At 24.7% G+C, this 18,318-nt stretch overlaps 2 protein-coding genes across 2 annotated transcripts; one reads left to right on the top strand and one right to left on the bottom strand.

The window, feature by feature from the left end:
- Window positions 1-109: 109 nt before the first annotated feature.
- MRS44_008439 (uncharacterized protein) lies at window positions 110-2,631 on the bottom strand (the record flags this gene model as incomplete). Its single annotated transcript, XM_065620921.1, has 4 exons — window positions 110-1,067; window positions 1,123-1,810; window positions 1,858-2,420; window positions 2,477-2,631. 4 exons carry the CDS (start codon window positions 2,629-2,631, stop codon window positions 110-112), a joined length of 2,364 nt encoding a protein of 787 aa, XP_065476993.1.
- A 352-nt stretch (window positions 2,632-2,983) lies between these two features.
- On the top strand, window positions 2,984-4,187 carry MRS44_008438 (uncharacterized protein; the record flags this gene model as incomplete). The annotated part of the gene is made up of 5 exons (XM_065620920.1): window positions 2,984-3,185; window positions 3,250-3,338; window positions 3,391-3,544; window positions 3,604-3,920; window positions 3,972-4,187. 5 exons carry the CDS (start codon window positions 2,984-2,986, stop codon window positions 4,185-4,187), a joined length of 978 nt encoding a protein of 325 aa, XP_065476992.1.
- Between the last annotated feature and the right edge of the window lie 14,131 nt (window positions 4,188-18,318).

Below are 18,318 nucleotides of genomic sequence, written 5' to 3'. Positions count from 1 at the left end.
GGGAAAAAAAAAAAAAGAATGGCGATGAAGCAACATTGTTGGCTCGAGATGGGTCAGCAAAAGAAAAAATGAATAATACAACTGAAGTTTATTATAAGACTACACAGGCCTAAGAAGACGCTGACGGGGACGATGTATCCGACAGCCGACTAGCCATGACGTTTAACGCACTTCCAGCCCTAAAATACTCGACCTGTTCGCGAGTAAACGTGTGGTTCGCCTCAGTATCCCAGCTCGTACCATCCTTTGACGTTATGTTCAACCTCACGGTCTGCCCAGGTGCCAATTCTGCCAATCCAACAATGCTGATACGATCAGAAGCCTTGATTCTGTCGTATGCAGTGTCGTCGGCAAAAGTCAGCGCCAGCATGCCCTGCTTCTTGAGGTTGGCTTCGTGGATGCGGGCAAATGACCTGGCGATGATGGCGACACCACCGAGGTATCGCGGTTGTAGAGCCGCGTGCTCGCGTGAGGAGCCCTCGCCGTAATTGTGATCAGCCACTACAACCCAGGGAAGTCCTCGCTGTTGATAGTCTCGCGCTGTGTCAGGAACACCTCCCTGCTCTCCCGTAATTTGGTTGACAACCTTGTTGACCTGGTTGTTATCTGCGTTGACGGCGCCAATAAGAGTGTTGTTGGAGATGTTCTCGAGGTGGCCACGGAAACGCATCCACGGGCCAGCCGTGGTGATGTGATCCGTCGTGCATTTACCCGCCGTCTTGATCAGGATGGGACACTCATAGAAGTCTTTTCCAGACCAGGGGCGGAACGGTGCTAGCCTCTGCAGGCGCTGAGAATCTGGTGAGATCTGGACAGTCACGGTCTGTCGGAACTGGGCATCGGTCGAAGGCGCCTGATAGACATGATCCGCATTCTCATACACACCTGCCGGTAGTGCGTCGCCCCTGGGAGGTTGAAAACGGAATTCGTCACCTGATTCCGTTACAAGGCTATCCTTGACTGGATCGAAGCCGAGGTCGTCAGAGAAGACCTTGGCCATGACCATCTCGGGCGAGGAAAGGAATGCATGGGTAGCAGGGTTTCCGTCGAGACGTCCCGTAAAGTTTCTGTTGTATGATGCTAGGATGGAGTTTGGAGTGCCCTGTTCATGTGTTAACGAACTGCCTTGATGCGCCTGACAGTCTAGACATTCGACTTGCCTTTTTCATCTCGGTTCTATCCCAAGACCCGCAGCATGGGCCACAAGCATTAGATAAAATCCTGCTTCCCAGGCGCTCAAAGACGTCGATGACACCTTCGCGCTTCAGCGTCTGATTAGTTTGCTCACTTCCGGGGGAGAGGAGCAACGGCATTTTGGGCTTTAATCCCGCGTCGAGAGCTTGCTGGGCCAAGCTAGCGGCGCGGGATAGGTCCTCGAACGAGGAATTTGTACAAGACCCAATAAGTCCCGCTGTGAGCTTCTCTGGCCACTGATTTTCCCGCGCGGCTTGGCTAAACTTCGAGATTGGCGTCGACAGATCTGGCGTAAAGGGTCCGTTGATACGAGGCTCCAGTGTGGACAGGTCAATCTCGATGACGCGGTCGTACTCTGCACCTTCGTCTGCCCGAAGCTCGTGCTTGGCTACCTGCACAGCTTCGGCCAGTTCTGGCCGGCGAGTCGCTCGCAAATAGGCAGACATGGCGTCGGAGTAGGGGAATAGTGAAGTTGTCGCTCCAGTTTCGGCGCCCATGTTAGTGATGGAAGCCATCCCTGAGGCTGATATCGTGGCTGCACCAGAGCCAAAGTACTCGATGATGTTGCCAGTACCACCTTTAACCCCCAGGACCCCTGCTACTTTGTTGATAACATCTAAACTGTCAGTGCCATTTAATAACCATAGCCTGCGCTTGACGTACCTTTTGGGCTAGCCCAACCACTCAACTGTCCCGTCAGTTTCACACCGACCACGTTGGGGGCTGTGATCTCCAGGGGAAGCCCAGACATGACATCGACTGCGTCCGCACCGCCGACGCCGATAGCAATCATGCCCATGCCTCCGGCATTTGGCGTGTGAGAGTCAGTGCCAATCAACATGCCACCAGGGTATGCATAGTTCTCCAACACAATCTGATGGATAATGCCCGCGTTTGGCTTCCAGAATCCCATGTTGTAGCGCTGGCAGGCACTTGACATGAACTCATAGACTTCGCCATGACTGGTAAGCGCACCAGCAAGGTCCTTCTCGCTGCCATCTCGGCCTACGATCAGATGGTCGCAGTGCACTGTGGTGGGTACTGCAGTCTTGTCTAGGCCGGCAGTCATGAACTGAATGATTGCCATTTGCGCTGTGGCATCTTGGCAAGCAATTCGCCGAGGCCTCAGTTTCAGCTGGGTTGAGCCCCGGATTACTTTGCCCTCATGTCCATCATCAAGGTGTGCAAGGAGAACCTTCTCAGCGTACGTGAGAGGCCGGTCAAGACTTGCCGAAAATTAGTAAGGGGTATGCATAATTGCAGGGATGTGGAGTATTCTCACAGCTTGCGTAGGCGAGGAAGTTTGTCCAAAAACCCGATGTAGTCAACACTGTGGTCAGGCTCGAATCGACTCAGCGGTGCTTGTCCTCTGACCCGGTTCGCCGTGGCGAAGGATTGGACGGCGGAGCCTGCACGTGTTCGACTAGCCCTCAACATTGTGCTTGTAATTTGGGCCGGCAAGTAACAGGGTGCTGAGGTCAGTCAAGTGCAGGTTGCGCAACGGCCATGATATGGTGAAGACTGTCTACAGCATTTTGACCATTCACGTGGGTCGGATTTACAATCAGCGGGCACTGTGGGCCTTCCATCGGACATTCCCTCGGATGTAACCGAAGGACCGGAGGGACTGAATCATATGGTGTTTCGGACGTCTCCGATAGCCGTAGCTTCTGTGCAAAGCAACGGCAATGTGAAACATGTCGGGCCACAATCTTAGACCCCTTCAAGTATCCTTGGCTCGGTGATGCAAGTCCAAGTTCCTTCATACTCATCGGGCAATCAATTCAAGATGGCTACTGCAGTAACAGTATCACCGACCTTTGGAAATGCCCAAGCGACACGCAAACAGAGCTCATGGAGCAATCTGCTGGTCGGAGCGGCCATGAACCTCTTCCAAGGTCACGACCTTCTGATCATGCACTGCTTGAGGGCAAGACTAACAGGTGGCAGTAACTTCCCTGGGTCAACCAATGGAGGTCCTGAAAACACATGTATGTTGGTCATGCAAGAGGAAAGAGGAACGTGAAACTAACAAAGACAATGACCAGGTTGCAGCCAATAGAGGCGATAGTCTGGGCACCGCAATCAGCAAAACATGGGCTCGTGGGGGCATCCCAGCCCTCTATCAAGGGCTCATTCCCTGGGTAAGTGGATCACTACTCGGGTTGGCAAGCTCGACTAACACGCCCTCTCAAGGCATGGATTGAGTGCTCAACGAAAGGGTCAATCCTATTCTTGACCTTGAATGAAGTAGAGTACTATTCCAAAACACTACTCGGTGCGAGTCCGGCCCTTGCGGGGACATTGGGCGGCATTGCTGGTGGTGCTGCTCAGGCTTACTTGACTATGGGTGAGTACAAGGAGAGTTGACTCTGGAGAATGCATGCATGTTGACGTCGATTGTATTAGGCATGACAACTTGTATGAAGACTGTCGAAGTGACAAGGCCAAAAAACCTTCAGCCAGGAGTCCGGGTCCCGGGAACTATGGAGATCTTTATTGGCATCTTGCGCAAAGAAGGCATTCGCGGCGTCAATCGTGGCGTCAACGCGGTTGCTCTGCGACAAATCAGTGGATGGGCATCTCGCATTGGGATTGCAAGGTTTGCCGAGGGTCAGATCCGCGCTATACAATCAAAGCCAGCAGAAGCAAAGCTCAACGTGTGGGAGAAGATTGGCGCGTCAACGGTCGGAGGAGCGCTGAGCTGCTGGAACCAGCCTTTTGAAGTAAGTTGCGGCAATTCTTGTCAGTTGATACCCATGCTGATCGTAGTTTAGGTCCTTCGTGTGGAAATGCAGTCACTGGTGTCGGGCAAAGATGTGTCGTCGAAGCCAACCATGGCGTCTGCAGCGAAGCGCATCCTAGCCAACTCAGGCCCCTTGGGTTTCTTCCGAGGCATTGTTCCTCGCATTGGGGTGGCAGCATGGGCTACTATTTGTATGGTTGGGTTTGGTGACATGGCCAAGGAGTATGTCCGAGGTCTCACTGCTTGAGGGTTGCGTAGCATCATGGTTGGCCAAAACAGTCGTTGGTAGAAATAAATATATGGCAACTGGACATCATGTGCAATGAGAAGCTCCAGATTCACGGTGATTGCCAACACACATACCTTATGCATGTGCAGCTTATGGTACAACCCGCCTGCCATTTCAATGCGACTAGGCGTATCAGCGCAAAACGTAATGCATGAGATGGTTACAATACTACTCTTGTGCAGGGTGGGGGCACCTAGTATGTCCCCGTACATGCCGGATGGCTCCGTCATGTAACTATATATTCTCCCCCTCTACTGCTGAAAATAGTTTCACATGCGGCCAGCGACCTGAACGAATATGACATCCACTGCCTTACTGCAGCGCCTGCGCGCTTTCTCCACCTGTGATGTGAGAGTTCTACCTTCCCAGGCTAGCTGTATGCTAACAACAGTCCGAGGAGATGAGGATTTCCCCGGTAATAGTCTCCAAGCCAGTCGAGGGACGACTCGATTTGCGCAGTGGTTCCGAAGAGTAATCGGTTAGAAGTATTCCTGGTGAGACTGACGGCGCTCAAATTAGCAAACGCGAACGGTTTAAAACCTTAGTCGGCATGAAACACCTTACCATCTAAGCCACGCGTGTCAAATGACCCCTCTAGTATGTTTTGAGGCGAGTCAAGAGCGGCGCCTTGAGAGGCAGCCCGAAACAAGTCTTCGAAGCAGATATCTTCGACTTCAACGGTTCCCGTCTCCTCAGTTATGATAGTGGGCCGCGAGACGGAGGAAGATTTCTCATTCAGGACGGCCTCACGGTCGCGCATAAGCTCCCCGTCAAACAGATCTACCTGAAAGTAGTCCTCGGGAGCATCTTTGGTTTCGCCACTCGTTACCATTAATGCAGGGATAACTTTTCAACACCTAGACAGGTACTTACGGCTATGCTCTTCTTCTCGCGACAAAGACTTATAAATATTTCATAATTTGATATAGCTAACAGCTAATATAAAAGTAATTAAGCTTAAAGGTATAATAAAAGCCTTATTATATAGGCTCTCTAAGTTATAAGATAAGAGGGCCTAGAGGAATAAGCTTAGGTAGCGTTATAAGGTCCTTTTAGCTCTTATGATAATTATATAAGTCCTAAGAGGATAAACTAGTTATATTAATTTATATTTATAGAGGGAATACTAATATTATCTTAAGTAAGATATAAGTTATATTAAATAATATACTGAAAGGTATTAAGTATAACTATACTATATAAATAGCTAAGGTAACTTATACTTAAGGAAATATATATTTATATATATTATATACTTAAAGTTATAATATTAAATTATTATATATATTATATAAATTAAGGTAATTATATAAATAATTAAGATAATTAAAGAAATAATTATTTTAATTATTTTTAATATATAAATAATTATACCTTAATTAATAAAAACTTATAAGTCTTTTTTTTATATATAATATATACTTTATTAAGTTATAATATAATATCTTTTTTTATTAGTTTTATCCCTAAGGCCTTTAAAGTTAATTATTTAATTTTTTATATTTTATTAAAATCTTTATTTATAAATATCTTAAGTAATATTAATAATATATTAAAAATACCTTCTATAATATATTCTTTTAATTTATTAATTTTTATATTAAATTTATTACTTAATTTTACTTAAATAATATCTTATATTAATTTAAATACTAAAATATAAAAAGTATAAAAAAAATTAAACGTTAAATAATAAATCTAAGTTATAATTATATTTTAAGATTTTTTATTTAATTTTATAAGATTTAATATATTTATAATTAAGCTTTGTATTTTATAATTTTATTTTAATATTTTTTATTATAAGATAAATTATATCTCTTTTTAAGAAAATTAATCTCTTATATCTTTTATTACTAATAGAATTTATTATTTTATTTTTAATAAATTTAAATTTTATTTAAATTCTTTTTATATAAATTTCTTAATTAATTATTAATAGAGATTACCTTTAAGTTAATAATAATATCTTAAGATTATTAAAAAATATTTAAAATAAATTTAAAGTTAATATAAAATAATATAAAGTTTATATATTTATTAATTATTATATTATATACTAAGTAAGGTATGAATAAGTTCTTAACTTACTATATTTTTTTATGCTTAATATAATATTAAGAGTATTATTTTAATATATAATTTATATATTTTATTTATTTTTTAATAATATATAATAAAAAATTATAATTAATTTCTAAGTATTTAATAAGGCTTTATTAAACTTATATAATAAATAATAATTTTTAATTTATAATAATTTTAAGTAAAAGGTTATATATTATAATTATATAAAAATAAAAAAAAATAAAAAATTCTTTAATTATTATTAATTCTTTATAAGATATAAAATAAAAAAATTTTATAAGTTTATTTATAAAAATAAAAATATTATTATATAATGTTTTAATAATTAATTTTTTAAATAAGACTAATTTTATAATAAAATTTATAATAATTAAGTCTTATAATTGTTATAAAATTAAAAATACTTATAATTTCTTATAAGGCTTATAATATTATATCTTAATTTTTATATAAAAGTTATATTAATTAATAATTATTAAAATTATTTTCTTTATATTAAGAAATATATACTAAAGTAAAGGCTTACTTTAATATAATAAACTTAATTAATTATTAAGCTAAAAAGATCTATAAATAACTATAATTACTTATTGCGATTACTTTACCTTATATTACTTATAAGACTAGCTTATATAAAGGGCTATGCCTTATAATAAGCTATATTATAATTATCCCCCCTCTATAAAGGCATAACCTTAGGCCTAGGTTATAAAGGCTCTTATTTTATAGCTTAGGGGCTATTACTCTATGAGTTAGCTATTAATTGCCTAACTTTAATATTAACTACTAACTATTAGGTTATATAACTAACTAATTAATTAAAGCTATTATATATACTCTTAATTATATAATTTAATTAATATAAGGCCTAGTTATTATAACTTAAGATACTTAATAATATAGACTTTTAAGACTTTATATAAGTCTTATAAGTCTCTTATATATAAGGTATAAGAATTAAACCTTTAATCTTTACGCTATAAGAGACTTATAGTTATAATTATTAATTATAATAAAATAAAAGCTTATTATAATATAATAAACTTAATTAATTATTAAGCTAAAAAGATTTATAAATAATTATAATTACTTATTATAATTACTTTACCTTATATTACTTATAAGGCTAGCTTATATAAAGAGCTATATTTTATAATAAGTTATATTATAAAATATTTATATTATTTTAATTTATTTTAGAATTTTATTAATTTCTTAATATTTATAAAATAAATAAGTATAAATTTTATATATAAAGTTATATTATAATATATTTTAAATTTATTATTTAATATATTTCTTAATTTATTTTAAAAGTAAATTATTATATTTTATAATATAAATTACTTTTAGAATAATATAATATATATTATAAGTAAGTATATTAAATAAATAAGTATATTAAAAATCCCTTATTTAATATTATTACTATTTAATTAATTAATTCCTTATAACTAAATATATTTTAATAAAATAAAGAAGCTAAATTACTTCTTATACTTTAGGCCCTTTAAAATAACTTAGATTTAAAATTATAATAAACTATAAGGCTTTATTAAGTTAATTACTATATCTTATATTATTAGTATAATAATATATAATCTTAATATAATATTATCCTAAAATTATATAAACTATTAGATTTAAAAAAATAAATTATTATTTAATTTATTCTTAACTTATATTTATAAGAATTTCCCCCTTAGCTATATAATATATAAGAAATAACTAATTAATTACTTATTAATTATAATATATTATTAATTAATATATATTAAGCTTTAAACTTTATTAAGTAATACTTAGACCTTAAGATATATTTTTTTTATAAATATAATTACTAGAGAGCTAAGTATAAAGATTTAATTATTATTTATAATTAATTTTAACTTATAATAAATATAATTATAAAATATAATATTTAAGTAAATAATATTTATAATATTAATAAAATTAACTTTTTTATAAGTATAATTATAAATAAAATAATTATTATAAGTATAAAAAAGTATAAAATACTAAAAATAATATAACTTAAAAACTAAAAGTAAATTATAATTATTTAAGTAATTAATATAAAAGATTAATTAATCTTATTATTTATTATTAATATAAGCTTATATTATTTTATTAATTAATATTAAAAAAATAACCTCTTAGGTAATTAAGTTATTATAATAGCTTAAAATAATTAAATTAATTATAATATTAATTTTAAGTAACTTAAATATTTTAATTAATATATAATTAATTAATTAATTAATATTTATTATTTTTTAATTCTTAATAATTATAAAAGTTATTATTTTATTAAATTTAAGAGATATTATAAAAAAAATAAGATTATTAAGCTTTATATATTATTTTATTTTTTTTATTTATTTTAGCCCCTTAATATTAGGTATTTTAATATATTTAAGAGTACTTATAATTAAGAAATAAAGTATTTAATTAGATATTTTATAACTTATATTTTAAAGATTAAGTTTTTTTTAACTTTTTATATTATATTTTAAATTATAATAATAAAATAAAATCTTAAGAGGGCTTTTAAAAGAACTAAGCTTATTTCTCTTAATATAAAAAATATAATCTTAAAGCTTAATATATAACTATATATACTAACACTAATTAAAAAAGTAATTAAATTATTAACCCTTTAGGCCTTAAGGACCTTAAAGACTATACTTAATATTAGATCTTAGTTTAAATAGCTTAAAAGATAAATTAAAGATATTAAAATAACTCCCTAGAGTTAAATTTAAAAGCTCTATAATCTTTTATAAAAAAAATAAACATAATTATTATTCTTAGACTTTATTTTACTTAAAATAGGGATTAAGGTATCTTAGTTAATATCTTAATAATTTTAATAATAAAGGCTCTATGCCTAATGCCTAAGGTCTTAATAGGCTTAAATTAATAAGGTTTATTTATATAATTATTAATAGCTTTAATAATGCGCTAAAATTAGCTTTATTTATAATAAATAGGTTATATCCTAACTAGCTAAAGAGGTTAAAATCTAACCCCTTTATATAGTAGCTCTCCCCTCTAATATTAACCTTTTAATTATCCTTATAATTCTTAACCACTTAAAGAGACTAAACTTACTTTTATTATCTTTATTAGAGGAGGTCTAACTATAACTAATAATAACTAACTAATTAACTAATCTATAACTAGCTAATTAATTAATAATATATTAATAATAAAATCGCGATAGCTTTCTATAGAGACCTTTAATTAAATAATTAAAGCAGCGCGGCTAATACCTATTAGTATAACTTCTAATATAACTAAGATAACCTTGCGGAGGCGGTTTATAAGTTTTATAAGGGCGCTAAAAGCACTTATAATAGGCTATAAAAAATAATATTAAATAGAGCCCTTTAAAGTATTAAGTTAAGTATAAAGCTTAGCTAATTAGTATAAGTTAAACTTATAATCTTTAATTATAATATTTTTTTTCTTAGTCTTTTTTTACCTAGTTATAATATTAATAAAAGGTTTAACTTTATTAAAAAAGAGCTTTTTTTATTAAAGGCTCTTAAAAAGAAATTAAAAAAAGAAAAAGATTTTATTAATAGAGATATTATATTCCTTAAGGACTTATAAGATAATAACTAATATAAAGCATAGCTTATAACCCTTATTATTAATATTAATACTTTTTATAATACTAAATAAGAAGATTAAAGAAGTCTTATAACTAGCTAGGATCTAGCTATATAGCTATAGGCATAATATTAGGAAATAAAGGTTATTAGTATTATAGGTTTACTTAGAGGGATTAGTTCCTAGAGTTAGCATTAGAGTTTTATAAACCTAAAAAGTATTAGCGCTAGACTTAGCGGTAAATAAAGGTCTATAGGTTTAATTAATTAAACTTATCTAGTTAAATATATAATATATATATCTTAGCTTATATAAATATATAAATAATAGTAATTTTAATAATAATTTTAATAATAAATAAAAATAATTATATATTAAGTTATTTTATAGATTATTAAAAATAAAGATTTTTAAGAGGTAAATAAGATATTAAGTTAATATTAAAGGGTAAAAAAAACTAAATTATAAAAAAGAAATAATAATAAAAAAAAAAAAAGTAAGTAATTAATTAAATAAATATTAATATATAAGTAATAGCTAAATTATTATAAAGTAATAATTAAGGAAGGTTAATATAAGTAAGAGTTTAATATTATAATATTTATAATAAGCCTAATTATAAGATAAAGATTTATTAAGTAATAATTAAGATATTTAAGGAAAAATATAATAAGTAATTTTAATTAATTAAATAATTTATAATATTTTTATAGTAATTTTTATTTTTAAGATAGAGATTTTTAATATACTTATCTATTTAATATACTTACTTATTATATATATTATATTAATTTTATAATAAAGTTAATATATATAATAAGTAAGTATTATAGTTATATAAGTATTATAAAAATCCCTTAATTTATATCTTCTTTATTTAATTAATTATTTCTTAATTACTTAATATTTTATAAGCTTTTAATAAGGCTAAGATATTTCTTACCCTTTAAGCTATATAAAATAACCCTAAGTTAAGTATTTAATAAGTTATAATTATTTATAAGGTTTATTATTATACCTTATATTATTAATAGCATAATATTTAATCTTAATATAATATTATCTAGAAATTATATTAGCTATTTAATCTAAAAGAATAAATCTTTATTTATTTTATTTTTAACTTAGATTTATAAGGATTTCCCTTATAGCTATATAATATAAAAGAAATAACTAATTAATTACTTATTAACTAAGATATATTATTAATTAATATATATTAGGCTTATAACTTTATTAAGTAATACCTAAACCTTAAGATATATTTTTTTATAAATATAATTACTAGAGAGCTAAATATAAAGATTTAATTATTATCTATAATTAGTTTAAGCTTATAATAAATATAATCACAAAGTATAATATTTAATTAAATAATATTTATAACTTTAATAAAACTAGCTTTTTTATAGGTATAATTATAAATAAAATAATTATTATAGGTTTAAAAAGATATTTAAAGCTAAAATTAATATAGCTTAAAAACTAAGAATAAATTATAATTATTTAAGTAATTAATATAAAAGGCTAAGTAATATAGCTATTTATTATTAATATAAGCTAATATTACCTTATTAATTAGTATTAAAAAAGTAACCTCTTAAGTAATTAAGTTATTATAATAACTTAAAATAGCTAAACTAATAATAAGATTAATCTTAAATAGCTAAAATACTTTAATTAATATATAACTAAGTAATTAAATAATTATTATTATCTTTTAATTCTTAATAGCTATAAAAATTATTATTTTATTAAATTTAAGAGATATTATAAGAAAAAAAGATTATTTAGCTTTATATATTATTTTATTTCTTTTATTTATTTTAGTCCCTTAATATTAAGTATTTAAATATATTAAAAAAAGCTTATAATTAAAAAATAAAATATCTAATTAATTACTTTATAATTTATATTTTAAAGACTAAATTCTTTTTAGCCTTTTATATTATATATAAGGTTATTATAATAAAAAGAAATATTAAGAGGGCTTTTAAAAGAGCTAAGTTTATTTCTTTTAACCTAGAAATTATAATCTTAAAGCTTATTATTTAGCTATAGATATTAATATTAATTAAAGAGGTTATTAAATTATTAACCCCTTAGGCTTTAAGGACCTTAAAGATTATAATTAAGGCTAGATCTTAATTTAAATATCTTAAAAGGTAAATTAAAAGGCATTAAAGTAACTCGCTAAAGTTAATCTTAGAGGCTTTATAGTTTTTTATAAAAGGGATAAAAGCTATTATATATTAGGTTACCTTATTAATAGCTAAGGTTAAAGACTTTTAAGAGATAAATAAGATATTAAGTTAGCGCTAAAGGGTAAAAAAGATTAGATTATAAAAAAGAGGGGTAATAATAATAAAAAAAAAAAGATAAGTAATTAATTATATAAATATAAATATATAAATAATAGCTAAATTATTAAGTAGTAATAATTAAGGAAAGTTAATTAGACTTAATATTTAGCGCTATAATATTTATAATAAGCCTAAGTATAATATAAGGACCTATTAGGTAGTAATTAAGATATTTAGAGAAAAATATAATAAGTAGTTTTAATTAATTAAATAATTTATAGTATTTTTCTTTTAATTTTTATCTCTAAGGTTAAGATTTTTATAATACTTATATAATTATAATACTTATTTATTATATATATTATATTTATAATATTTAATAAATAACTTAAATTATTAATTATAATAATAATTTTTATAATATATAAAATTAAGTTATATATTAAAATCTTTTTATATAAAGTATTTATATATTATTTCTTAAATAGTATTTATATTTTATTTTTTATTATATTTAATAATTTAATAATAATCTTTAATAAAATCTTTAATATATAATTATATCTTATTATTATTTAATATAATTTACTTATTTAATAATAAGTCTTTTAAGTTTTTATATAATATATAATATAATAATATATATTTTTTTAATTTTTTAAAAATAATATAATAAGATTTCTTATTATATCTTAGTAAAAGTATATTATTAAAAGTATTTCTTTATATAAATTATAAAAAGTATTTCTTTTTTTTAATATTTTTTATATTTAAATTTAATTATTAATTAATTATATTAATTATATTATTTTTTATATTTTTTATATAAATAATAATATAATTAAATTTTAAAAGGTATTTAATATATTATAATTATTATTTATTAAGTTAAGTTTTAATAAAATAGAAAATATTCTTATAATATATATATATCTTAATTTAATATATATTTCTTAAAAGATAATATTAAATTTCTTTAAAAATATTTATAATTATAAAGAATTCTTTATTATAAATAATATACTAAAGTTTTATTTTATATAGCTTATAGAAATATAATATAATTAAATATAAATGTTTTTTATTATTTTATTCTTTAATATAAGCGCTTAAAATAAAATCTAAAGTATTTATTTTAAGTTTAATTAATTAAAATATATTATATATATTAAGTATAAGTTTATTTAAAATAAGTTTCTTAATATTATTAAAGGCTTATTTAACTTATATTTTTTTTATAAAGGTTTTATTTTTTTTATAAATTTTCTTAATAATATAAATATTATTTTTAATACTTTAAGGGATAGATAATAATAATTAATAAATTTAAGAAAAACTTATATTTCTTTAATATTAATTAATTTCTTCTTATTTCTAATTCCTAAGACTTTTTTAAAGTTTATCTATATATTATTATAAAAAATAATATATCTAAGAAATTTTACTACTAAGATATAAACTTATTTTTCTTAGGTTTTATTAATAACTTAGTATCTTATAATATTTATTATACTTAATAAATATATTTTATATATTTTTTATAATTTTTTAAAACATAAAAATATTATCTAAGGAATATATAATAAATATATTTAAATATTTTTATAATATATTATTATTTATTTATTAAGATATAATAAACATATTAATATATCTAAAAAATATAATAAGATATTTAAATAATTTATTTTTAATATATATAATAATATTTTATTTATATCTTTTCTTAATTTATATAAAATTATAAGCTCTTTTAATATTAAATAAAATATAATATTTTATTTTATAAAATTAATTTTTTAGTTTATTAATAAGAGGTAATAATATATAATTATTAATTATAGTAATATTAAATATTTTATATTTAATATAAAATTAAAGCTTTTTATTTTTTTTAAAATAAATATAATAAGATATTTAATAACTAATTAATTTCTATTAATATATCTTTTTTATAATATATTATTAATATATTTCTCTAATATTAATAATTATATTTTATTATATAAATAAAATTTATTAATACTAAATACTTTTTATTAATAACTTTAATTTTTTACTTATAATATAAATATTTAAATAAACTTATTTTAAGTTTTTTTATATAAAGCTTTTTATTATTATAATATTTTTATAATATATTTTTAAATTATTTCTTTTTCTTTTAAGTTATTATATATTTTTTTTTATTTCTTTAAGGGTTTTCTTAAGTATATAAAATTATTATATAACTTAAATAATTATTTTTTATTATAATTATTTTTATTTATTATAATTTTATATTTTATTTCTATAAGTAAAAAAATATTTTATTATATCTTTTTACTTAATTTTTATATTATTAATAAAAACTTAAAATCTTATATTATCTCTTAAGTTATTATTTATTATAATAGGTATTTTATTATTAAAAGAAATTATTTTATTAAATTTCTACTTAAAATATAAATTATATTATTATAATTATATATAAGTATAAGATTATATTATTTATTTAATATAATATTAAATAATATTATTTATTTTTTTTTTAATAAAAACCTTAAAGTAATTAATCTTAAAATTTATAATTTTAATATTTTATTATTAAAATTATTATTAAAATTACTATTATTTGCACATTTATATAAGCTAAGATATATATATTATGCATTTAACTAGATAGGTTTAATTAATTAAACCTATAAACTTTTATTTACTGCTGAGTCCAGCGCTAAGCCCTAGCGTTAATACTTTTTAGGTTTATAGAACTCTAACGCTAACTCTAGGAACTAATCCCTCTAAAACCTATAACGCCGATAACCTCTATTTCCTAATATAATTACGCTTATAGCTATATAGCTAGATCCTAGCTAGCTATAAGACTTCTTTAATCTTTTTATTTAGTATTATAAAAGGTATTAATGCTAATAATAAGAGTTATAACCTATGCTTTATATAGGTATATATTATTATTATCTCTTAAGCTATTAAGGAAATTAATTTCCTTCTAGGCGAGATACCTATATTTTTTTAGCTTTTTTTTAAGGGCCTTTAATAAAAAAAGCTCTTCTCTAATGAAATTAAATTAATTATCTATATTATAACTAAGTAGAAAGAGGCTAGGTAGAAGAAGAAAAAGGTTATAGCTAAAGATCACGAGTTTAACCTAAACCTTTTATTTAGTAGGCCGCGTGCCCACCGTAATACTCTAAATAGCTCTATATAATATTATCTCTTATAGCTTATTATAGGTGCTTTTCGCGCCCCTACGAAGCTTATAGACCTCTTCGGTAAGGTTATCTTAGTTATATAAGAAGGCATACTAATAGGTATTGGCCGCGTTGCTTTGATCTGCTAGTTAAAGGTCTTTGCAGAAAGCTATTATGATCTCGTTAGTATATTATTAATTAGTTAGCCGGTCATAGATTAGTTAACTAGTTGGTTATGGTTATTATTAGTTATAGTTAAACCTCTTCTTATGAGGATAATAGAAGTGTAATCTTTTAAGATTTTAACCTCTTTAAGTAGTTAAGAATTACAAGGATAATTAGAAGGTTAATATCAGAGGGGAGCTATTACGCGAAGGAGATTTTAACTACTTTAGCTAGTTAAGATATAAGCTGTTTATTATAAATAGAGCTAGTTTTAGCGCGTTATTAAAGCTATTAATAATTATATAGATAAACCTTATTAATTTAAGCCTATTGAGACCTTAGGCTTTAGGTATAAAGCCTTTATTATTAAAATTACTAAGATATTAATTAAGATACTTTAATCCCTATTTTAAGTAGTATAAAATAATAAAATAATAATTTTAATATTATAATTAAAAAAGCTTTTTTTTAAATTAATAATTAAATAAAATATTTATTTATTTATTTATAATAATTTTAATTAGCTTTATTATTTATTATAATATTTAATTATTTTTATTTAATTTATTATTTTATTACTTTATATTAATATATTTAATAAGTAAAATAATTAAATAATTAAAATAATTAAAAATCTTAGCCCTTAAGATAAAAATTATAATAAAAATACTATTAATTATTTAATTAATTAAAACTATTTATTATATTTTTTTCTAGATATCTTAATTATTACTTAATAAGTCTTTTTATTATATTTAGGCTTATTATAAATATTATAATATTAAATTCTTAGTTATATTAACCTTCTTTAATTATTATTTCTTAATAATTTTATTATTACTTATATATTTATATCTATTTAATTAATTATTTGCCTTTTTTTTTATTATTATTATATTTTTTTTTTATAATTTTATTTTTTTTATTTTTTAATATTAGCTTAATATCTTATTTACCTCTTAAAAGTCTTTAACCTTAGCCCTTAATAATATAATCTTATATATATTTCTTTTTATTACTTTTATAAGAGACTTTATAGCCTTTATAATTAACTTTAAGGAGTTATTATAATACCTTTTAATTTATTTTTTAAAGTATTTAAACTAAGATCTAACCTTAAGTATAATCTTTAAAGTCTTTAAGACCTAAGAAGTAAATAATTTAATCCCCTTCTTAATAAATATTAAAGTTTATAGCTATATATTAAGCTTTAAGACTATAGCTTCTAGGTTAAAGAAAATAAAATTAGCTCTTTTAAAAGCCTCTCTAATATTTCTTTTTATTATAATAGCCTTATATATTATATAAAAGACTAAAAAAAACTTAGTCTTTAAAATATAAGTTATAAAATATTTAATTAAATATTTTATTTCTTAATTATAAGTCTTTTTTAAAAATATAAAATACTTAATATTAAGAGGCTAAAAAAAATAAAAAAAATAAAATAATATATAAAATTAAATAATTTTATTTTTTTATAATATCTCTTAAAATTAATTAATTAATAATTTTTATAATTATTAAGAATTAAAAAATAATAAGAATTAATTAATTAATTAATTATATATTAATTAAAATATTTAAGTTATTAAAGATTAATCTTATTATTAATTTAGTTATTTTAAGTTATTATAATAACTTAATTACTTAAGAGGTTATTTTCTTAGTATTAATTAGTAAAGTAATATTAATTTATATTAATAATAAATAATTAAATTACTTAGCTTTTTATATTAATTACTTAAATAATTATAATTTATTTTTAATTTCTAAGTTATATTAATTTTAGCTTTAAATATCTTTTTAAGCTTATAATAATTATTTTATATATAATTATACCTATAAGAAAGCTAGTCTTATTAAAGTTATAAATATTATATAATTAAATATTATATTTTATAATTATATTTATTATAAATTAAAATTAATTATAAATAATAATTAAACTTTTATATTTAGCTTTTTAATAATTATATTTTTAAAAAAAATATATATTTTTAAGGTTAAATATTACTTAATAAAGTTTAAGGCTTAGTATATATTAATTAATAATATATTATTATTAATAAGTAATTAATTAATTATTTCTTTTATATTATAAAGCTAAGAAAGAAATCCTCGCGAATTTAAGTTAAAAATAAAATAAAAAAAATCTCTTTCTTTAAATTAAATAACTTATATAATTTAGAGATAATATTAGCTTAAGCTTAAATGCCTTAATTATAATTAAAGAGAGTATTATAATTAACTTTATAGATTTTTATAACTTATTAGAGACTTAAGTTTAAGGTATTTTAATAAGCCTAAAAAGTAAGAAAAGTTTTAGCCTCTTTATTTCCTTTTAATATATTAAGTAATTAAAAATTAATTAATTAAATAATAATAATATATATTAAGAGATTTTTAATTATCTTACTTATTTAATTATCTTACTTATTATATATATTACTTAAAATAAAAATTAAAATATTTTAATTAATATCTTAGTAATTTTAATAATAAAGGCTTTATACTTAAAGCCTAAGGTCTTAATAGGCTTAAATTAATAAGAGTTATTTATATAATTATTAATAGCTTTAATAATATATTAATACTAGCTTTATTTATAATAAATAACTTATATCTTAATTAGCTAAAATAATTAAAATGCCTTTTATATAATAGCTCTCCTCTAATATTTACCTTTTAATTATTTTTATAATTGTTAATTACTTAAAGAAATTA

The sequence above is a fragment of the Fusarium solani genome (genome assembly GCF_023522795.1).
Source record: "Fusarium solani strain SB1 chromosome Unknown bctg00000005, whole genome shotgun sequence".
In the NCBI taxonomy this organism is placed as follows: Eukaryota; Fungi; Ascomycota; class Sordariomycetes; order Hypocreales; family Nectriaceae; genus Fusarium; species Fusarium solani.
The sequence above is the reverse complement of the archived record's forward strand: the minus strand, read 5'-3'. Positions and strand labels throughout refer to the sequence as shown.